A 23,275-nucleotide genomic window follows, 5' to 3' on the forward strand; every position below is an offset into this window, starting at 1 on the left:
GCCACCGGCTCTCCGGGACGCACGTGGCTGTGGCTTCATCTTGATACACGTAATCAAGTCGTAATTACCCACTTCCTACTGTAAATACACGCACGATGTGATAAAACGTACGTCTCGGCATTCATCGACGCACGCGGTGCTTTTTCCACTTGGTAGGATTTTTGTTTTTTTTTTTTTTCTTCTCTCTCGATATTCAAATCGGATCGGATAATTATATTCCAAGGCTTAACGCGCGGTCGTATTGATTGTTTTTTTACCCCACGGCGATCAGGGGCGCGGGGATTTTTTTTTTTTTTTTTTTTGTTCTTTTGTTTCACACTAGCGAATTTTTGACACGGTGAATTTAAACGAAAGAATAATGACGATGATTTGAGGAAATTTGTTGATTTGTTTTTTTTCGCCTTTTTCTTTTTATATCCCTTCGCCTGGCGAGTAAACGAGTTTAAAGCTTTCGAAAGCGTGTATTTTAAACTCGATTCGCGATACGCGCGCATCTTAATTGCTTTACGATTTCACGAACACGTCCTGGTTGTGATTATTTACCGACATTATCGTAGATTGTGTTGTTGGTAATGCGAGTATAATGGAGGCACCGGCTGATTGTCCGATTCATTTTAATTAACCCAACGAACCAAGCCGTCTAAAATATTGATAGTAATACACACTGGAGCAAGAATTCTGTAAGCGTCAGCGGTACCTAATCCTTGTAACAGCTGGTAGAAACACACTATGATTTAATAAAATTTTGTGAATAATTTCACCGGGAAGCTTGTCTTCTTGTTCAAATATCGGAGGATCATATTTCGATATTAGATTGCAATAAAATAAAAATACCAAGGTTTCAGAATCTGCAGATACGTTAAACAATTTCCCATTTTTTCATACAATCCAGCCAATTAATTTATCAGCACCGCGTCCTAATGAAAACTTGAAAATTTCATATTGCTGTTCTGATTCCGCTGACAATGTTCATTTTCTTTTTGGCAACTTTGCTCTTAACTCCCGCCGTCTGGTTTGTTCTCCAAGAATAATTGTACAAGTGTTTATATTTGAGCGTGTATACATACACACTGCAACGCACTCCATTCATACAAACACACGCATTCTCATCTAAAGTCGGGTGTATAATTATCGCACGAGTTCTGCTAACTCGACTGGCATCAAACGTCCCGCGTACCTGTGTACAATATAATCCACGATTCGCGTCGAGTCATTATCCATTCATCGAAATGACGGTTATTACACGAGTTTGTTTGTCCAAATACTGGCACAGCTTTATCAAAGTCAGATAAGCTGATTAATAATTGAGGATTCTCTATCCTTGTGACAAAAGGGATTAAGGGTGACGACAATAAAATAAACGATCCGACGATCCTGTCGCGCAATTTAAAATCGCCTGCAACAGAGGCTGAAATTTTTGTCGCGTATACTTAAATTTATATCGCGATATCCGCGAAGACGTAATTTCGCACTTACGCTGTCTGCCACGTGATGAGGTGACGAGACCGTTCTTTTGACTGGGGAAAGGGCTGCTGGGTATAAAAATTTATAAAGGGGAGCAGAAGGCGCGAAAATTCAATTACGTGTTTTTTCTTTATCTCCGTGTGTTTTTTTTTTTTTTTTTTTGTTTTTTTTTCTCCTCTTCCTCCTTCGTTTTTATTCTCACTTAAGATTTTTTATCACTCGTACAGCACCCTCGCAAGGAAGAGAATTTAATCTCTCTCCTTGGAGCTTTTATGAAACTCGAGGTGAAAATTTGATCCGAATTTGGATTATCCCTATTACTTGTCGAATGAATGAACGAACGAATGAATGAACCAACGCACCTCCATTGCGCAGATACTAATTACGAGAATTATTGAAGGTCCTTGAAGCATCTTGAGTGTAGGGACTAGCTCCTCCTTTATATCCTTTCATCAATCTCCAGGATCAACATAAATTTCAAAGGTCCATCGATTCGCCGGCCCCAATTTAATCATCATTTAACAGTCTTGACGTCATGCCTGTAATCAAATAACGTGTCACCCCCGTTAATCATCGTATGAATCTGAAGATTCATAAACAAATCATCAGTCATATTATTTGACGATTTGTTTAAATTTGTTTTGTTTTTGTCCAGTCTTCCTCTGACCCACAAAATATTCATCTCGTTTGAATAAATTTCTGTAATTCAACGTAACTGAGCCGAGAATGATTTCGACCGAGACTCGGTGAAGCTAAAACACAGATTTCACGCTTTTCATTGAATAAATAATCATGAAATGACGATTGACGATATTTCACTACTAATACCTCACAGTGAAAAATGAACATCGATTGAACCAAGGTTTTTCTCGCTAAATCAAAGATTCGATACTGTAACGCCGGCCGATATTTTTCTCGAAAAAAGTGAAACGAGGTGCGTACAAAAGTAAACTCGAACCTGATAAAACGACGAAGTGATGAAGCAACGACTGTTTCGGTTGTGCAAAGTGGTGACAATATAGTCGGGAATAAAGAAGAACACATGCACGAGAATGGAGAAATCGGATTCGAGCTTTTCGACGAGAATCGCCAACGCCCGGTGGGACATGGTCTACGTCCAGATACCGCTTTACTCCCTGATATTCCTCGCCGGAGTAATCGGGAACATCCTTGTGATCCTGACCCTCGTACAGCACCAGCGAATGCGGACGGTGACGAACGTCTTTCTCCTGAACCTCGCTGCCTCGGACATAATGCTCGGTGTTCTCTGCATGCCGTTCACCCTCGTCGGCGCCATCCTGAGGGACTTTGTCTTCGGCGAGGTGATGTGCAAGCTGGTACCCTACCTCCAGGGTGAGTCGGACACGTTTTTAATATTCGTTTTATCCCTCTTCCGTAAGTTGCATGCGCATTAAGCTCGCAAGCGTCGTTCGTGTTCGCTCGTACGTGTAACTGATGTATCGCAACGATACACGCCCTTCTATTTGCATACGTTGTACGCGTAACGTCACGCGGCCTCGTGTGATAACGGCGTTATTCAACCGGGCGAAAATCTCTCTGTTTCTGACTAAACGGTCGTAAAGAACGAGGCGAGATCCATCCGTCAAACAACCGCGACTCCTTATATCGCCTTTCCGGCGGTAAATCCACCCCTCAAATTCGAGATATTGTATTACACAGAGGGTGGATTTTGTCATCACGTTCTTTTTTACTCATTTTTATATCCGTACCTTCGTCAAATTTATTCGCTCTCCTGGCATTTCGGGGGGAGGGGGGATTTATGTTATCTCTTACTCTTGGGATTTAGTCGCAGTCTCGACGAAAATAATATGCGACGTATAATCGCGTGGCGGTAAACATCGTCTCAACGCGAAATATTAATATTCCCTAATATTTTTATATGTTATGCATATAAAAATATTATTGATACGAAATACGATATATCATTAAACGATACGAGGATGACTTACGAACGGGTATCGTTAAAACTGAAGTGTCGCGAGAAATTTTTCTCAACTCTTACCGCATCAATCAGCATGTACGTAAGAAACGCGCTCTTTGAATTAATCTCGCGAATTGAAATTCTTTCGAGTTTGAAGCGCGGCTACAGCTGAAAGAATAAGGATCAAAAAAGGGCTGGGCAAAAGGCCTGTATGTAGACGAGGATACGTTTGGGTATGTATACGTATGTATATTCCCACGAGAGAGAACGGGATGGAAATGATATTGAAAAGTTTCGAAAGGACGCGACGGCCGCGACCTTTCTTCCACCCTTTGGATTGTGTCTATCTAGGCATGAGACTGACAGGAGCTGTACTTTTTGCCGACCCGACTAGAAAACGAGCGCTCTATTTTCCCGTTTTTTTTTTTTCAATTTCTCGACTTCTCCTTTCTCATTCTATAGTATATTTTTCTCGCAACGACTTTACCGGGGATTTTCTCATATCGACGATGTTATTTTCAGCCTTGCCCTGTTTCAGCCTTACGCTACCTGTTCGATATCGCTCACGATTTATTCGCATACTTCTTTTACTTCAGCCAGGTACTCTACATGATCTGGAATTCGGTGCGTCCGGTATCGAAACGCGATATCTCAGCGTTGCGCTTGCGTGTGTATAAGCAAACTAGATTGGAGATGATCACGAATCGGGGAGGGATAAATCAAGCTGCCCGAGCTTTTTTCACTCTCGGGATTATTATACCGATTGATCACGAATTCCGCTCTCTTATCAGACCGAAGAACATTTTGCCCGACGATTTGGAGGAATAAGAAAATATACAGATTCGCTAACATTACGCGTAATTTTCACAAATTGGGTCTTTCCATTCCCCTGAGCAATTGGTCCGAATCCTTCCTAACTAGACGATAATGTAGGTGCAGTTCAACGATATTGAATGAATCACATATTTTCGATAAAAGCCGATCGATTCTCATACTCGAAAAAAAAAAATAGTACATCGCGCCGGAGTCTCCAAAGAGAATCAGAAGGAGGATTTCTAGACAATTTCTAGAGAGTGAAAAAAGAGTTCGAAATTTTTTTTAAAGAGGGGCGGACAAGAAGAGAGTCACGTTGATGAGACGGTCGGGCGGAAAATAAGCGGAGGGGGAAGTTACGGCCAGAACAGGGTCCACTTTGGGCTGAGTGCTTCTCAAGTTTCTAGACCAACACGTATGTAGCAGCACGGTGCTGATTAAACGTCGTGCCAAAAAGAAAGGGATTAATAGAGTGAGCAAAAAAAGGGTTAAGTTGGGTTAATAATAGTAACATGAAAAAGGTAAATGAAACGAGTGTCAGGAAAAGAAGAGAGGGGCAAAAAATAAATAAAAAAAAAAATATGAAACGAAAATGAAAACGAGAATGAAAACACACCGGACGAAAGAAGTCACCCTCTGGCAAATTGTTACCGCCGCTCGAATAAAAACTCGAAGGAGAACTGTAGCGTATGAAACAATGACGAAAGAGAATATAATAATAATAATAATAATAATAATGATAATAACAATAATCGTATAAATAATAACAGTAATGAGAATAACAATTCGTAGAGCTGTTCGGTAGATGTGGACCTGCAGGCGTTTCGTGACGACGCGCATAACTGTTGATCGTTCTTCCAGCGATTTAGCAATCTCTGCTGAAAGGGCGTTTTATAGGTATACCATATAGGGCAGGACATGTGTGTGTGCGTAGGTACCTATGTTCGTATTCACGGGAAAGTAATGGAGAGACAAGCAACGTTTCGTGATATCTTTTATTACATTCACGGAGAGAAGAGAGTAAGAGTTGCACTTAAAATAGCGCGCGTAGTTATGTGCAGACTGAGGAAGAAATGTCCGTTCTCTACCTTGTACGTATTCACGTGGTAGGAAAATCGCAAGGAGAAGTAGGCGTGTGTAAACAAGCGAATGAATATCCTACTCGAGATCCTGGCGGATGAGGGGAAGGAGAGGAAAAAATGAAGACATCATGGGCAAGAGGGAGGGGAGTTTCGAAATAGGAGGAACAAGCTGGCCGGCGCAAAAGCTCGTAAGCGCAAAACAAAACCATACATTACGTGTATTGTGTATGTGCGTGCACATATTTCGCGAGAGTCGAGTGGCTTCTCCTTCTTCGTCGTAAGCAGCTTCCACTCCTTCGCTGTACAAGGGTTGATATTCAAAGAGCAGAATGGACTTTACGACCCCGGCGTGCATGCGCGGTCTGAATATTCCACTCTCGATCTTCCAAGGCTTACGCTGAGGTTTCGAGGCTTCGTCTAGTAACCGAAATACCTGGGCATCCTCAGACGACCTCATAACTATGTCTGACAATGAGCCCGCCTCCTCCTCAACCTCCTCAACCTCCTCAACCTCATCGTCCGCAGAGATACCGAGGTACCGAAATTACAGATAGACCATCGTAACGTCAGCATAATTATATCACTAATCGCGATGGCGGCAATGCTTTGACGTAGTTTTCATCGTGGAACGGCCACCTCGTTAGGTACTGCGAAAATTGCCGAGATGAATATCGATTCCGTAATTTTGTAATCAATCTCTTTATTCCGGCAAACATCGAATTCTTAGATCACGATTCAACGGAACGAAGTTGAGAAGAAAAAAGATGCGAACCAACTTTTACGAATAAAGCTTTGAATTACGTAAATGTTGTGTAAGTTCCTTGCAGTTTGTTCGACATTCTGTTGAGAACATTTGATTGACTGTTTATTCTAGAGTGTAAATCTTACGCACGTATAATAACTATTAGCATCATACGTATTTTCAAGCAAGTTTTCAACAGTTTTTGTACAGCGAAATCCATCGTACGCGTAAATCTTTCACAATTAAAAATCGTAGACAGTTTTAGGAGTCAAAAAAAAAAAAAAATGGTATCCGCTGTTTCCAAATAAATTCAAATTTTAGGGTACGAATACTTAGGGAGAAAGTACGTCAGAAAAAATGTCCGTTTTGACGCGATAGGCTGAACCCTGATTTTATCATCAGATCTTGGGAGGTAGTCTTTTTTTTCGCAAAAACTGACCCCAGCATAAGAAGATAAAAATTTCCCAATGCCGACCCATCCGTCTTCGGTTCTTGTTTGGCCCAGACCATTTTCGATGCATAGTAAGTTGTTGGGCGGTCTTATCAGGGTGAGCTTTCAGACTGCCTTAGATTTTGCCAGTTATCTGTAATTCGGTAGGCTTTTTTTTTTCTTTTTTTTTCTCTATCCGTCCCTCTCGAAGAGCCGAGCGATAAATTTTTGTCCGAAAATTGGAAGTGAATTAAATTTTTTTTATGAATTTTTTTCCAAAGCGTCACAGGGACGATGGGATTATCGCGTCGGCGGTAGGGATGTTGTCGAGCTTTCACGCGAGCTTTCGACACCCGGGGTAAAAGACGACGGAATTGAATCTGGTTTTCGAAATAATGCCCAACAGCTACGTGTGATAATAAAAGCGACACCTTGGATTTCAGGCCTTCTAAGCCACTCGAACCTCCGGCGCCACGCCCCGTCTGACCTCCACATAACCGGGGTTAAGGCCTCGCGTGAGTCCGCTTAACGAGAGAAGACAGCTAAATCTCAGGCTCGAGCCGATCTAAAGCCGAAAAAAAGAACGCGACCATCGATTCTGCGCCATAGACAGCTTGTCGAAACACCGTCTGCCCTCAGCGTACACTCTTTTCTCTCTCTCTTTCTCTCTCTCTCTCCTTGATTACACATCCCTTTATAACACCGCAGATTAAGGGCTCATCGAACTTATACAAGTGCACAAGCAACACGTTTGACAGTTGCGAAGGTGAAAGCCATCGGCGAAAGAAAGCAAGTAAAACGTAGACGGTGAGAAATCGGAGAGGGATGAAATAATTAATCGACGGTGCGGAGAGTGAATTAATCGATCGGTGTCCTTGTCCCGAAATCGTCTCGAGATCAATTCCCGAAAGTACGAAGGAAACCCTGAAAATCATTGCAATATTGCCGTCGTCGAAAAAAGCTTCGTGAATTAGCGAAAGCCATGCAGCTCGAGAGTCGAAATTCGTCCGCGACTCATTATTCCATCGAATTAAATACGTCACCGTCGTATCAATTTTCGTCTGTTATTATCTGTTATTTATCGTCCATCACCGCGTTTGATTTTCAAAATACCGGCTTTTTATTTAACCTTGAAAGCGTTCACCGCAGGCTCGAAGCCAACTAGCTTAGGTATGAGGGGATAATTCAGGGCGCACATAGTTCGGTTTGGTATCCAACGGGACACGGGGGATAAAGCCGATGCCACGGCGTAACTAAGGGGCCCCCGAGCTATTGAATAAAACAAACGCGCTAGAATCATTCCTTGGCGTGACTCTGCAAACAGAAGATTCGAGCTTCGGGACGCCTCGACGGCACCGTAACTACTTGCGGTTTCGGAAGTCTGAGCGTGTTGGTTTTTTTTTTTTTTTTTCTTTTTTATTTTTTATTTATTTTTCACTTTCCTTTTATTCCGTTTTATTGATATTGAAAAAACGCCCCGCCGTGCTTGACGGAATTTGCAAAACCTCCACGGAGTTCAGACACAAGAGGCCGGCGTTGCTCAACACAGCAACCAGCCATTTATACCCCTGGGAGAGTAAAATGTTTGCTCAAAGAATTGGTTCGGCTAATTCCTATTCAAATATTTTCCATCTCCCCGGCACCTTCCTCTTTTTTTTATCATATCCATAGACCGCGTATGATAAACAAAATTACAAATGATTGTTGATTTTCTTGAAGAAGAGGAAGAAAGCGGTGGAGGGGGAAAAGAAAATGTTCTTTCAAATCGCAAACCGCAAACTCACAACTTATTTGTTTATTTATTTTCGTTTTTTCAAAGTTTTATTTAGCGTGGATTCAAAAAATTCAATTCCACGAACAGGTTTACCTTCGTTTCTTGTTTATTTTTTTATTCCTCGGCGTGTTTGCGGTACGAGAATTTCTAATTCCGCAAAAATTCCGAATATCATGTACTCCATTCCGGACGCGGTGTGTCCCGGCAAAGATACCTCGGATTTTGCAATTATTGCGATATTCAAGCACGCGGTTATATTTGAAGAGCGAGCGGAGAATCCTCGTAATGATGATAAAAAATGTAAAATCCGTTTACACGTATCCACCGGATCTTTTTTTCTTCTCTCTCTCTCTCTCTCTCTCTCAGCCCACGCTTTATAAATCTGCTTGTTCGTCCCACTGGTATAATACAGAGGGTTGTTTAAACAAGTTTGAAAATGTTCCCAAAGGTTGTTTCCAGAGCCACCGAGCCCGTAAACTCTTGCCCGAAAACTTAGCTACAAGATAATATATATTTCAACAAAATTAATCCGTTTGAGTCCATTAGACTCACGCTCGCCTCGAGGAAAGGGCTAATATATAACCCCGGTTTAAAGGGGAGCCCCCTTTTGTTGTTTTATACGTGCTAATTCACAAACGTGTGTACGTTGTATAATACAAAGAGAGACATTTTGGTAAACCGGCTCGAACAACAATTATTCTCGGGGGGGGGATATGAAAATTACTTGAATAAATTTCATCCAACCTCGAGCCGATTAAGTCGGCCGATCACGCACTTCGTTTCTCGCGATTCGTTGCTTCCACTATGACATACTTATGACCCTTTATTTTCGAAGTATTCACTTCGAGATGGTCAGACCTAATTATCATTCGCACACGGCCTCGCCGATATTACGGACGCAGCCAATTAGTTATCAGTGGACCTCAGGCCTAATCTTCTCGTTTATTAACTCAGACCCGAGGGGCTGAAAGCGACCTACCGCAATTCCCAGGGTCTTATATATATATAAGGACCGCGAGTATGAGAGCTCAAATCGGGGGTAGGGGAGGTCGTGGAGCTTCTCGACTTCATCGGGGTCAATTTCCACTCGACCTTATCACCGGGGATTTCTCTACCCGGCAGTTTGTTGCCCGGAGGCAAACTGCGCTGTTCAAATTAGCCCTGGGGGGATCAGGCTGCAAGCAAACAGCAGACGCCCTTTGAGTACCGGATTCGTCTGACGAAGCACGACTCTAGGTTTGCCCCGTCGCAAATCCGGCTTAACCACATGATGACCCGTATTTCGGATCGGATCAGGGAGTTATACGTATATGCACGATATGTGTGTCAAGTATAAGTATATATATATATATATATATATACGATATACATATATAATAGCACTCTGTCATCTTGGCAAACCTCTAATAATCGAACCCCATTTTTCTGCCTCTATGATTCGACAGGGTCGGTTACTCATTAGCTGGAAATGGCGAGATAACCGCCGCGCCGTTTATATAAGGGCCTAAACTTTGACTTCGCGGTGTCGAGGTGGTCTTATCGCAACGTGTGCAGCGTTCAAGTGGCCTGATTTCCCGTGAGATATCATCCCTCGCATTCTTCCACACACACACACACACATCCAGGATGCCCCCGTGACCACCTGTTATGCCTTAGTTCTCGTCCTCGACTTCCTCAGACCGACTTTTGCGTCCTATCGACACTTATTCCCAGCCTCGAGCAGTACGTCTCGAGTTATATATCGCAAGACACACACGTATACCAGCTCTCTCACGCAAGAACGAACTAATTTAGCGATCGTTAGGACTTCGGGCTGTGGAAAAATTCCCAGACTCGTCGTTCTTTCCTTCGGCGGGTATAAGTTGAAGGACGCGCGTTTTCGAGCTCGGTATTTTCGAACGACTCGATGATAAATATTGCATGAAAATGGAGAGGGGAAAAAAAATAATATAAATAAATAAATAAATGAATAAATAAATGAATGATTGAAAATGAGAAACGTCCGATTGTGCTCAGGGTGGGTAGAAAACTCGTACGCGACGTCAACCCCGCGAATCTATTTTCCCCGGGAGATTGATCCGCGTTGCAATTAAGGGCCGCGTTTAGTGCTCGGTATGTCTAGGCGCTTACCTAACGCGGAGATAACAGAGTGGTACAAGGTATGTGGGTACATACCAACCCCTGAAGTCGGCGCTATACGCTCGGTAGGAAGTTAATCTCTCGCGCTCTATAAGCCGCGTCTGACGTGGTAAGAATGCCTCGTAATTATTCCGACCAAGTTTTGAAGCTTTCGGCGAAGTTCTCTGCGTAATCCAAAAGCTCCTATCTATCTATCTCCCTCTCTCCCTGCTCAGCTTTGTGCCGTGGAAATCGTGCTGCCATTTGCACGCTAGAGCTCGCGTATATACCGACTTTCTTCGGCCTGACTAATTGCACCCGTAATTGAGAAGTTGCTCGCTCGTTTCTATTCACTTTCGTCCACGGCGGGCCTCCGTTAGAGGCTTCGCCGTATTGTAGTTTTCTGCACCGAAAACTTGCCTGCCATGTCGAAGAAACCTGCGGACGTCGGCACGTACGCGAACTTTGCGCAGAGTTGGTGACTTTGGGTGAATATTCATCGAGCCCCGCCTCCGAGCCTTTGCTTTTGGGAAAATCGATCAAGGATCGGGAATTTATCGAAGCTTTCAGGTGAAATCCTTCCGCCAGGAAACAAGCAATTAGTTATACCACTCGTCGACACTCGTTGCGACCCTTTTCCGTGGGACAATGAGATTTCTTTTCCTTCCGAAATGAGAACGGGAGGGGAAGAAAATGAGAAAAGGATTGCAATAAATTTCGTTTGAGCCTGGTATCGAAATTTTTCTCTTCGTCTTATCGGGAAATTGGAGCGTTGCTTGTTTCGTCTTTCAATTACCTCGGATACGAATCTCGGAAAATAAAGTTTAATATCCGTGTACTGAGGATTCTGTTAAGACGAAAAGAAAACGAGATAAAGGAAGGAAATATCAAAGTAAATTCTAACGCGTTAAAGATACGGACTGTTGAACGTCAAAGTACCCTATTATTCTAAAAAAAAAAAAAAAAAAAAAAAACCCACCTCTTCAATCGCGCCGAAAGCGTAGAAAATAACTGAACCCTTATTATACAGAGGCTGTAGTTAAACGACTTTTTACTGCAGCGTTAAAGTGAAAGAATAAATGATTTTAACGGCAACCATTCGGTTCAAAGTCTATATAAAAAGAACATTAAAATAGGGGATGGAAAAAAAACATTGACACTGCTCGCGAAGTCAAATCAATCTTCCATTTTACGACGCGAAACTTTCCGCTGAATATTATCCGAAAAGAAAACCAGCCCATTTTAGTTTGCCAATCTGCAGTCGATATTCCGATCGAGATAATTTATTTCCCATTTATATCCTCACATCAGTATCTTGCAAATGTAAATAATCTATGAGAGGATATTTTTCTTGCACAATGTATTACATAAATGGATTTATCCCGATACGCTTCAGGCAGAATCGTGCTGACTGTTTAAAAATGCGGGATCAGCGCCGGAAGCAGCCGGAAGTCTATTTTCTATTCAATTTTCTCGTGTTCTTTACATTATTTTCACCACAGCGACCGATTTAACTCTCGGAAAAAGTAGCAAGACGTGTTTTATCCTCATTTTTGTTCGTTATTCCGTAACCACTTACCATCGGCATTTCCAAGGCTTGTCGACTTCCGGTGACAAGGGAACGTCATTTCCTTGGTACTCGCGGAACGAGCCCAAAGCTACGCAGTATACATTATATATTTATACGTCCCTGACCTGCGGGGATAATTCTTCGGTCGTGTTATTTTTCAGAGCTCTCTTGGTTGTTTCTTTTTTTTTTTTTTCTTCCCTCCCGCTTCTCTTCCACCGCGAGAGGGAATTAAGGAATCGACGTCCCCTCGCATTAATATTAAAGCTCTAGGAAGGTAAAAATTGCAAGTACAACTCGCCAGTTAACGTACACGTATAAATACAGTGTTGCGAACTTCCTAATTAGGTAATTTTTTGTTTTTCTTTTCTTTTTTTTTTTTATACACCCCGGCAACTTTGTCCTCCCGCATCGCTCAAGCTAATGCCAACGCTAATGCAACTTCAATATAATACAACTCCAAGTTTCGAACGGGGCGTATAAACTTCCCTCGAAAGCGTCTCGCGTCTCGAGACTCTGCAACGGCTCTTCGCCACCTGCCGCCAATCTCGCACCCATACATAGGACACCGTGTAATATCGAGCCAAAATTCTGGAAGATTTCAGGGGCTGGGGGGGGGGGGGGGGGGGGAGAAATATGTCAACCCCATTGACGACGATAAAAAATTCACGAGGCACCGATTCTTTAAGCCTTATTCACACGTCGGGGGCCCGTCTTTCCGCTTTACGATTCCACCGACTGCAGGGGCGGCTGATTCTCGATTATACCCAAGCGTGAGGTATTCGCCGATTTTCACCCCATTAAATAACCGTCGCTGCTGGATGCAAAGCCAGACGATGAGTTACCGTTTTCAGACTAACCCGTGCAACGGCTGATCCTTACCTCAGTTTTCGCCTCGCAATTTGAGCTGAGTGTTGCCCGACTCAAAGTTTGCGAAACTAAATTAATATATTATTTTATTAAATTCCAACCCCAGGCAAATTCTACCGTCGTTTCATCTCCCTTCCTTGAGGGAATTTCAAACGGCTTGGCGAGGCGGATTGCAAGCTCGCGTTTCGATACGGCTGGAACTGCAGAAGTCGACGCGACGCGCCCCGTTTTTCTACCCTCAAATTACCGTCGTGAGAACCGTGCCGGTAATGAATTTAACCGAGCAACGTGACCCGTGTCCGTAGGATCTTGATGGGAGGAATTAAATCTACCAAATTTTGGAACTGCAATGTTACGCAATAAGACGAATGCGGGGTAATTAGAAAGGCAACGGGAGCGAAGTTGCTTCCGGTTTTATTTATCGTTGTACGTTGGAAGAATTTTCTTAAAACCTCCGAGTGAAATGAAAATTCACCGAATAAACTTCGTTCGATCTGTTTTCCTTTGGTCAGCAATCGCGGAGGTGATAAAATACAAATCGTTTGATCGAGCTTCTACGCTATTGGAAAGCCGAGCTTTCAAATGTCACTGTAGAATTTGAATAATAAAACGACAACATTACACAGGCTGCCAACCAGATTGCCACCCCTTGTATATTTGCACTACATATTTTTTATATGCCTGCAGCTTTATTATGCATATACATATTATACATAAACGTGTACAAGCAATATCAATATTTGCTTAGGTATTTGTTTGTTTATTTTTTTTTTTCCCCCGTTTTTTCTCCAAACCATTTTTCCCTCCGTGCATATTTGCGAGAATGCGTATAACGCGAGAAGGGCTTTTGAAATAATAATCAGTTCGTGCACGCCAAGTGAGAAAAGATTTTATACGTACCTGTATAAAGTCTGATGCGATCGTAAATTCGCGATCAAACAGCAATTGATCTCTCGAATTTCACACCGTTCGGTGTCAGGGTATAAAAATTTAATTTCGCCGATCGCGTCTGCTCTCTAATTCTCACCCGTAATTTTCATAATTCGAGTCTGCCGATTGTGAGATCTGATCTCCAAAAAATGGGCTGGCTTCGTATACGTATGTATATACACGGATTGTACGTAACATCGACCAAGGCAATGTTACTTTTCAATATTTTTTTTTTGTCCGATCTTCTCCTATAAATTCGAAACCTCCGCGCTTTACGTCTGATCAAATCCAATCGCGTCTCCCTTATCTATGCGTAGCTACTTATGGCGTGATATTTCTTCTCTGAGAGAAGCTCTCTCTCTCTCTTTTTTCAAAGTGCAAGAATATGTATATATCCTCGCCCCATTTTCCTCTCACGTCTCAAGGTGACACACGATAACACACACGCACAGTGTCTTTTTCTCTCTGCCCCTCCTAATTTTCTTAAGATTCCATCCAATTCATATATTTGAATAATTTTCCTATCGCGTTACCAGGAGCTTCCAACTTCGCAGCGTTGAATTCTCACGTCGCGTCGCGGGAAAAGGCACCTGCTGCCTTTTCTTGGTGAAAATTCAAAGTGAATGTTGAACCCTTTTGAAGACTCGTCCTAGCTGTTTAACTTAAACAAGATCAATTAGAGGAAAAGCGAGAAAGAAAGAACCAAGAAAGAAACTATATTCACATAATTAATTGGTTTCTCGTTTTCATTCAAATTTTCAATCCAACGCCGACGCGTCTGTGAAAAAAAAAAAAATCAAGGCAGAATACGCTCCAACGCCAGAGAATTTTCCATAAAAATACATGCAACGTCTCCTACTCTACGTATAATAATACGCGGTGTTCATGCATACGATTATGTGGCAATGTTACAGGCATGTATGGCTCAGACACACGTGGCGCAAGGTTTCATATCGTAAATTTTGCAAGCTTTGGCAGCGATTCGGCAGCTTCTCATACCAGGATCTCGTGAGACTTTTCAGGGAGAATGATTTGCCGATCGCGTAAACGTGACCCGGTGCGAAATACGTTCGGGCACGTGGATCGAATGGGGCAAAACTACCATCCGAACCGAGCATAATGCATCGACACATCGCGAACAAACCCGGACCCCGAATAACCGAAGAAACCAGCCGCGAAAAATACCAAGGCCGTAAATATACGGACATTGATCTATCGCGGTTAAGAAACGGAGGAATTTTGTTTCTTCCCCCCGTCTAAGGATCGGTGTGACACCAAATTAAATTGAAAGAAGAAACGACCAGGGAATGGAAATGAAAACAATTTTATCATATTCTTTGTGTGTGTTTTTTTTTCAATCTCCTTTTTCTGCTCGTTTCAAGACACTCGATTGATCACGTGATAATATATTCTTACCGCACCGGGAGGAATTTTTCATAATAGAAATTTCAACCGATTTGCTATTCTTAATCGTTTTATCGATCTTTCGAATATTGTAACACATTTACATACCTGCATACACTGCCGAGCTATGAAAATTTCTTGTGCGAATTTTGTGATTGCGATGCACGGCTGCCCTTCGAAGACCTTGTACTTTTTTTTTTTTCGCTCTATACGATTGCAGCCTGCAATTATTCATCTCGGGGAAAAAAACGCGTGACGACGAGCTTACGTGTAATGGAGAAATTCTGAAAAAACCCCCGTCGTATTTTTCTCCATATGACAGAAAATCTGTCCTTCGGTGTTAAATAATGAATTTTCCGAATGTTTCTTTGTGCCATTTTTTATTTTATTTTATTTTTTTCTTGCTGTTTTTTTTTTCTTTTCTCTTTTTTTATGCAAACAACTCTAGCTGCATGCGTTGGGCATAATCGTACGAAGGCGGTTTTTGTCTCGACTGACATATGACGCATTCTCGTTATCAAAAGAGTAAAAAAGCCACGGATGATCAAGCGCGTGAAACGTGACCCCAATTACGAAAGGTCAGAGAAAATTTTTCTAAAGTACCAGATACTCGTCAAATTGCACGTTGATCGAACGACGTATAAAAATCGTAATAACCTCTGTCTCGCCTTTACTTTGAAAGTTTTCTCGTTTTCGTCCCATCTCATTCCTTGGCATATTGTCCCATTCTTCGGTGGATAAAAACGTGTCAAGAATTTCGATATAAGCAATCAACGTTTCTGATAGAGCGTCTCAATTTCGGGAAACAATTAGACCATAGACGAAGCTAACCCGAGCAAGACTTTTTTTGATGAAGCCAAGTGAGAGAGAAAGAAAAATAAGGACAAACAGATGTAGAAAAAAAAAATGGAATCCATCAGGACGTAATTCATTTACCTGTGTATTCCTTAGTTATTTTTCAGTCGTCGGTTTTTCTGCCTCGCATTTTATGGCTTAAGCATTCGCGTGTAAATATCGAGAAAAGTTCTGGCAGCTCTTATCAAGAGCCCATTGTGGTCCCGTGAAGATAATACATACACCTTCGCGTATACGTATAAATAATCGTGCAAAAAACGAGCGGGACGAAAAAAAAAAAAAATTTCTCATCAGCCGTCGACAGAGGCAAACCTAATGACAAGAAAAAATAGTAGACTATTAATTTTTTTATACGAAGAAACGAAAGAGTCCCAAACTTTTCTTTGCCATCTGTATTACAGGTACGTGGGCAGGTATTACTATACGCATCACGAGACTAATACGCGACAAGTTTTTGAATAAATTTTCGTAGAGTTTATAACTCCTAAAGAGCGATACGATAGAAATGGAGAAACGTAGGGGAATAAACCGGTCGATACAAACTACAGGGATAAAAGCCCGAAGAGTGCGTCTCCTTTTTCGTCCATTAAACCCCCCGAGACTCGGTGCAGTGAAAATTATCTGCACTTTCCTTTCCGCGGGTTTGGATTATCGGATTCCGAGTCTCGTCAGGGAGGGAGAGAGAGAGAAACAGAGAGGTGGGAAAATACTCCGTCGGAGAAAGCAAAGTTTCCTAATCGCGAGTTGGAACACGTGCCTGACCTTTGACAAGGGAGTTACCTCGTATACTTCGTTACTCGGTTAGCCCCGGATTTCCGCGGCACTTCCGACGCCATATGCAGTCGAGTGAAACCTCCCCGCGACTAATACACACCTCTATATGCGGTTTTCGAAGGGGCTGCAGCGCAAGCTCCAGCAAATTTTATTCCTCCGGCGAGCTTTTACCGCCCCGCACAGGTATAAGTATGCAATGCACCCGTCATCCCTCGGCCGCGGCCACTCTCCGCGATATTATTCTTCTTCCTTTCTCCCCTCCTCTCGTCCCCTACGAAATCAGCATATCCTCTCACGTCTCATATATCCGCGATGTGTTTCAGCCTGCACGGTGTCCGTCTCCGCCTGGACCCTCGTCGCCATTTCCGTCGAGCGTTACTACGCCATATGTCATCCACTGAGATCACGTCGGTGGCAGACCTTGTCCCACTCCTATCGTCTCATCGCCGTCATCTGGACCGGAAGCCTTATTCTCATGTCGCCGATAGCCGTACTCAGCGAGCTCAAACCTACCAGCAACGGTGAGTAGCTGTTTTTCGTTTCACCCTCGCCCGGCCGATTGATCACGGCCGGATTGTTTATTCGAGTCACATTCCTCGGGGTTTCTCCCGGGGTTTAGGGCTGTATCCGTGCATTGCGGTCGAGTGAAATCATATCGCGCGGTTCGGTTCGGTTCGATGTTATCTCGAATTCCCGGGGAAGTTACCTTGGAAAGTAGGGCGCGACATATGGCGGGAATCGTAGATGGAGAAAGGGAGAAAGTGAATGGCGTAAGCCGGTTGAGTGAGTGCTGCAGGATTTCTCTCGGTTGAAGGGGAAAACTTTTCCGGGATAAGGGTGCGGAATAAGTCCCGTGAGCGAGGCCTGCACCAGAAACTCGAAATCTTAATACGATGACAGCGCGGCAACTCCGCGGTACTTTCGTAAGCGAGAATCAAAAGTTATTGTTTTTCACCCGTCGCGCACCCACCCTTACACCCGCACCCCGGGTCTATAATTCATGAAACTGTCGCAGCCGACTCCGGCGGCGTTTCATTCCCATCGCAAGACTCGTTCGAGCGGCCCCTTGCCTCTAATCCATTAGAGACTCCTATTTTCAACTCTGCCAATTATCCGCGAGCCTTCAGCGTCCCTTCTATCCATCCAACGAAAGCTGCGCGGCTCTGCGCGAGCGCAATAAATGATCATCACTTGGCTCGTTTCCTTCTTGATTAACCGTCTCATTCTTCTTCGGCTTTCTTGCACCGACTTTCTTCCACTAGCTAATCTTTTTCTGTTCAATTAACCGAGTATAGGGTAAATAAAATCGCGAACGAGCTAATTCTTCGAGACAATCTAAACCCCCCGGCGAATAATCGATCGATGTATGCCTTGCGATTGTTACAATCAATACAAAAACACCTTATACAATTAACTATCACAGCACGCGAATATCAGATTCTATGCGACGAAGCACGAGACAAAAGAGCTCGCTCGACTTAACGGTCAAAAGGTTAAAGGGACGCCGAGTAATGATCTAGGTATCAAATTAATTAAACGACTGATTATAACAGGCGTCGAGGGGCGTAATTAAGGCCTAATTAAACGACTTGGAAAGTGGGATACGTACAGTGGTCTCAAATGCGTGCGGAGACCGGCGAGGAACACGTCCGACACGTGATCCGCGCTAGCTAATTTCGCAAATGAATTAACGGATGTTACCCGTTACACGCTGCTAATGCGAACACGCGTTTCGCGTACGTTTGAAGATGCGAAAAATAGCAGGGGTTTGCGGAGGGTTTCGGTAGAGTGGGAAAAAGCTCCGGCAGGAACTGTGCCGGGTTGAGAGTATCATACGTCAGAGTTAGAAGGTGTCAGACTTGCCGGAAGCTCGGCGGCGTATCCGGCCGGGGACCACTTTCTCTTGAAACGTATACCTTCTGTATTTCTTCACCTCCGTTTCCCTCCTTCACCTTGTTTTTGCGACACGTTTTACGACGAAATTTATACACACGAAAAGTCAGCGATGTTCCATCACCGTGCAAGCTGCTTTTGCGCATCGTTGAGGAGGAAATTATGCTTTCACTTCGGTTGATTTAGCTCGCCGATCGTTCGCGTGACGGACAAAGGACTTTGGCGTACCATTGTCTTTTGCACACCGAACCCATCCGGCCGCTGCCCGAGTCCTGACAAAATGGCGATAAAAGCTCGCCTCGAAAAACCTTTGACGGCTTGACGGAGTGCCTTCTATCCTTTTGACGTTGGGAAATTGTTTTCTCATCAGATTTTCACTGTGCTTCTATTTTATTTATTTTTTATATATATATATATATTATATACGTACACGCAATCTTGCTCTTAGCGTCGAAGCGCGGATGCTGATACAGAATTCAAGGTAATTCGTCGATAAAAAAAAACATGCAGCTGTAATCGATCGAGCACTCAAATTTTTTCCAGGCAGGCTGGTCGGTATTTTCAGATAGTGTTTATATTATAGCGTCGAAACTTTGCTCTGTAGAATTACTCGGAGTGATCAATTTTTCGGTGAAATTAAGCGAACGCCGAGACGAGTTTCTCTTGTTTCAGAACTTATCGAGAAATCTTATCAGATAATTAAGAAACATCAATTTTCAGTCTCGGTGTAATAACGGCGCGGAAAAGGTTTAATTTTTTTTCTCCTGCTACTCTACGGAGATAATGAAAAAAAAAAGAAAGAAAAAAAAAATAAAAGTCTCGTTTGTAACTCTTGGTTTTCGAGCGAACGGCGTTTTTTTTATCTAGGCTGGAAATCCGCGTGTATAAATCACCGACGTATCTTGCGGCGTGTGTCATGTCACGTCGTTCCACCTCAGCCTCAAAAATTGACTGAAATATTAACGGTGATCGGATCGGGTGTCCGGCAACCCTTCAAAAAATTCCCGGGATTTTCATTCCCCCGTGGTTTCGTCGGTTCGATCACCCTCTCGCGTATCACGCGGTTAGCGATGATTTTTTCCATTCCCATCAAGGTTATAAGTCTGGAACGTCGTTTCATCTCTGCGGGAAGAAGAGTAGCTACCTGTAATAGCGACGGGGGGAAGTAGGAAGGGGGAAAGAAGCGTCGGATGAATATCGGCCCAGATTTGATCCCTCTCTTATATTCCACCTCGCAATCTTCACCCCCGAGCTGTTTCCTTTTCTCATTGTATTTCTTCTTTCTTCCTCTTTTTTTTTCCTCCTTGCACTTCTGATTTTTTTATCTTTTCTTTGCTGTCTCTCTCTCTTCTGTCCCGCTTCTCGACGCGGTCGGAAAAGATGCTCGGAATTGCTATGACGCGACTCTGTCACTCGACCTCCGTCACGATTTAAGAGCTCGAACAGAATGGACGAGGGGTTGCGGTGAACAGAAAGGAATGACCGCGTGTATCCCGTTATCGCCAGCACCCCGCTGGCTTTCTGCGACAATCAGCGCCTTCTGCTGGTGGCATTTTGCCATTTCAGGTCCGACCTGCTGGCTCGTATTATACCAAAGAAAGAAAGGATCACCCAAATCGGGGTTATCTCGTCTGCCTCGTAACACCGACTATAATTCTTCGCGGGGTGAAAAAAATTGTCCACTAAAAAAAAGTTGCTAGAAACTTGCGTTAAACGCTGCTAGGTATAAATCAGACAGCAGCCCGTACTTTTCTCCGGGCTTCTTTTAAAGTCGCGTTCGTCAAACTGTCGAGATTGAACGACGAGATTTCATCCCCCGGCTAATTTGAAACCCGCCCCGTTATGATTCGTTGATCATTTTTTACTACGGCGGGAGAAAAATTGAGAATTTCTTGTGAAAATAAACGCAACGAATATACCCGTTCTTGAATCGGTTTTCCGCAGGCACTGATCACCGCTTCTTTCTCCCGTTTCTTGTTCCCAGGGCACCAAAAATGCAGGGAGAACTGGCCCGGTCACGGGGAATACGAAAAGGCCTACAACCTGATCCTCGATGCCGTCTTGCTAATTTTTCCGCTCATCATCCTGGTCACGACTTACACCCTCATCACCATCACTCTTCAGAGCAGCGTTGACCCGACGGTGGTCAGGCATTCAGGTTTGCGAACAGATACTGACAATATATTACCTCGCTTCCTTTTCCTCCGCGGAGCAGCGTGTAAAAATGAAAATCAGGGCGGATTATTATTTTTTATTTTTTCCACTCTTCCCCCATAAATTTATCCCCAATAATTCATTCGAGTTTTGGGTGAATTTTAATGCCCGCGGTATATTACAACTCGTATATCATCTGTCGCGATACTGCGACGACGTTCTTAGATATATATATTCGTTCCGCGATCTTGAACTCGGAAATTCGTAATTCACTTTGGGAATAATTTTGTAAGCCGGAAAATTAGCGGTCGAGTTCAACCTGGTAATGTATTACGAAAATATTATTACGTATGCGGAATTGTCGAGAGCTTCGTTCGTCGTTTCGTGATTAATTAATTTACTCTTTGTGGCTTAATTATCTGGCCAAATTTTAATCGTATCTTTGTGCATAATTTGCGGCACGGTTTTACGCGAAAATCTTTTCGCCGACAGACGAGGGTCAAAAATGTCTGCACGCTTATTATTCTTACGTCAACGGATTAGTAAAACAAGTTTGCCGCCTAAGGCGAGCGGTTTTTACTCCCGAGATATTCGCTGGCGGAATTGATCTTAGTTATAAATTTGAATATGCGAGATGAAGCTTATGGTAGTTTTATTGAAACTATTTTTATCTCGTCTGACTTTTAGATTCTCGCTATGTTATATCACTCCACCCTGTTCATGTCTTCGCAATGAAAAAAGATACGTTAATTTCAAGTATACATAACACAGTCCTTAACTGTTGTTTCATTTTTAATCTTTTTTTCTTTACATTTACTAAATAAATACTTGACGATTCAAGCGTGAGTGAAAATTAGTGAAGAATTGTCAAATGTTGCCCTAATTTATTTTTCGGTATTATAATCACAACCGATCAACACGATGAACAAATTTTCATTTGTTACAATTGCTGCGGAAAATTATCGTTAAACGAGTATCGTTGGAACAACGGTTTGAACACTGTTCGACTCACAAGAAAACGTGGTGCTTGAATAACTATTCGGTGTCATCGCAGTTGTGTAGAATAAATTTTCTGGCATTTTATTGCAACATCGCCGTCGGTCCGTTTGATCTACGAGAATTTAATCAGTTTATCAGAACCTCGTGATCGATTTGTCGTTGCACCGAGATCAATTCGTTGCAATGGCTTCAAGAAAACGCTTTTTTCGATTCAAGTAACTAACCGGCGATTTCCTTCGAAACGGTGATTTCAGCGGCAAACGGCTCGGTGGTTTCGGAGGTTTACCTGGGATCGCGGGGCGATACGTTGACGCGTTGTTCCTTGAGGACCTTGGACAGGACGCCGTCGTCCCGACGGAGTTTGCGTCTCGTCGCGAAGTCGTCGGTGGGCGGAATGAAGCCGTGGGACGATCAGGGCGAGGCGTCGCAGCGTTCGACTCGGGGCCGTTCGGCGATGTTGAAGCGGAAACGGAAGCGACGGATAGTCGAGATGCTCTGCGTCGTGGTCCTCGAGTTCTTCCTGTTCTGGACGCCACTCTACGTGATAAACACCGTCGCTCTCTTCAGCCCCGACGCCCTTTACGACGGCCTGAACCCGACCTGGATAAGCTACTTCCACCTCTTGGCGTTCTGCAGCTCATGCTGCAACCCGATAACCTACTGCTTCATGAGCAGCGGATTCCGCAAGAGTTTTTCCGGACTTTTCACCGGCTGCTGCAGCCGGGCTTGCGGCTGTCGAAAACGAGCCGAAGGCCGGTACAGAGAGCCTCCGTAGATCGCGGAGGATTTTGTCGATTTTATTCTACCTGGATGACCGGGAATCGGCGATCAATTTGTCCCGCGTATCGCGCTAAACGCAAGACGATGCATGATTAATCGCTCGAAAATGCCCGAATGGGACGGTGGAAAATCACTCGTTGTTTCACAACGCCGAGAGGCACGCGAGAGGCGGAATTTGAGTCAGTCGCCGATTGTTAAAAATCGGCCGGCTAACCGATCGAGGGATACGCGTCTGATACGCGGGACGAATGAATAACAATTCGACTATATACGAATTATCTTTTGTACAATGTAATTTCAATACAGTCCGCTTGGCTCGTGAAAATTACAAACGGCTTCGCGTTTAACATCGATTATTTATTTCATAATATATTACGTCGCAAGCTGTAAATTAAGCGATGCCGCAAGTCGAAGATCGATCGTTACGCTTCCTTCGTTTCACTTAAAAGTTATCTTAACACGTCTGTACGTATTTGTTTAACGTGTGAATACAATTAGACCGAATCGATCGTCCACTCGCCGCATTAAATAATCAATCGTCACTTGTTTAGTGCTACAATAAATTAACGTGTAACGAAACGATATGTTTTTTTTTTTTCATACTCTTTACGGAATGCGGTGTGCGTATGATACCGAATGTTACAAACCGTCACAGGCTTCTTCTTCAAATTATAATGTAATAAA

The 23,275-nt window shown here is 43.4% G+C and overlaps 1 protein-coding gene across 4 annotated transcripts; it reads left to right on the forward strand.

The window, feature by feature from the left end:
- Window positions 1–23,170, forward strand: LOC124308259 (cholecystokinin receptor-like). 4 transcript variants are annotated; one of them, XM_046770829.1, is made up of 5 exons: window positions 1–49; window positions 2,120–2,817; window positions 17,089–17,286; window positions 20,643–20,816; window positions 22,066–23,170. In XM_046770829.1, the coding sequence occupies exons 2-5, from the start codon at window positions 2,517–2,519 to the stop codon at window positions 22,584–22,586; spliced, it is 1,194 nt and encodes a 397-aa protein (XP_046626785.1). In that variant the 5' UTR covers window positions 1–49; window positions 2,120–2,516; the 3' UTR covers window positions 22,587–23,170. The 4 variants fall into 4 exon arrangements, with proteins under 4 accessions (XP_046626785.1, XP_046626787.1, XP_046626784.1 ...); XM_046770831.1 differs by having other exon boundaries at window positions 4–49; window positions 2,300–2,817; XM_046770828.1 differs by having other exon boundaries at window positions 10–60.
- Window positions 23,171–23,275: the final 105 nt, after the last annotated feature.

The sequence above is a fragment of the Neodiprion virginianus genome, chromosome 6 (genome assembly GCF_021901495.1).
Source record: "Neodiprion virginianus isolate iyNeoVirg1 chromosome 6, iyNeoVirg1.1, whole genome shotgun sequence".
Lineage (NCBI taxonomy): Eukaryota > Metazoa > Arthropoda > Insecta > Hymenoptera > Diprionidae > Neodiprion > Neodiprion virginianus.

Excerpts from the sequence above, each read along its gene's own strand:
- LOC124308259 (XM_046770829.1), top strand. The coding sequence starts at position 2,517 with ATGGAGAAATCGGATTCGAGCTTTTCGACGAGAATCGCCAACGCCCGG. Across the intron at positions 2,818-17,088 it reads GCTGGTACCCTACCTCCAGG|CCTGCACGGTGTCCGTCTCC; the intron begins GTGAGTCGGACA and ends GATGTGTTTCAG. Across the intron at positions 20,817-22,065 it reads GACGGTGGTCAGGCATTCAG|CGGCAAACGGCTCGGTGGTT; the intron begins GTTTGCGAACAG and ends CGGTGATTTCAG.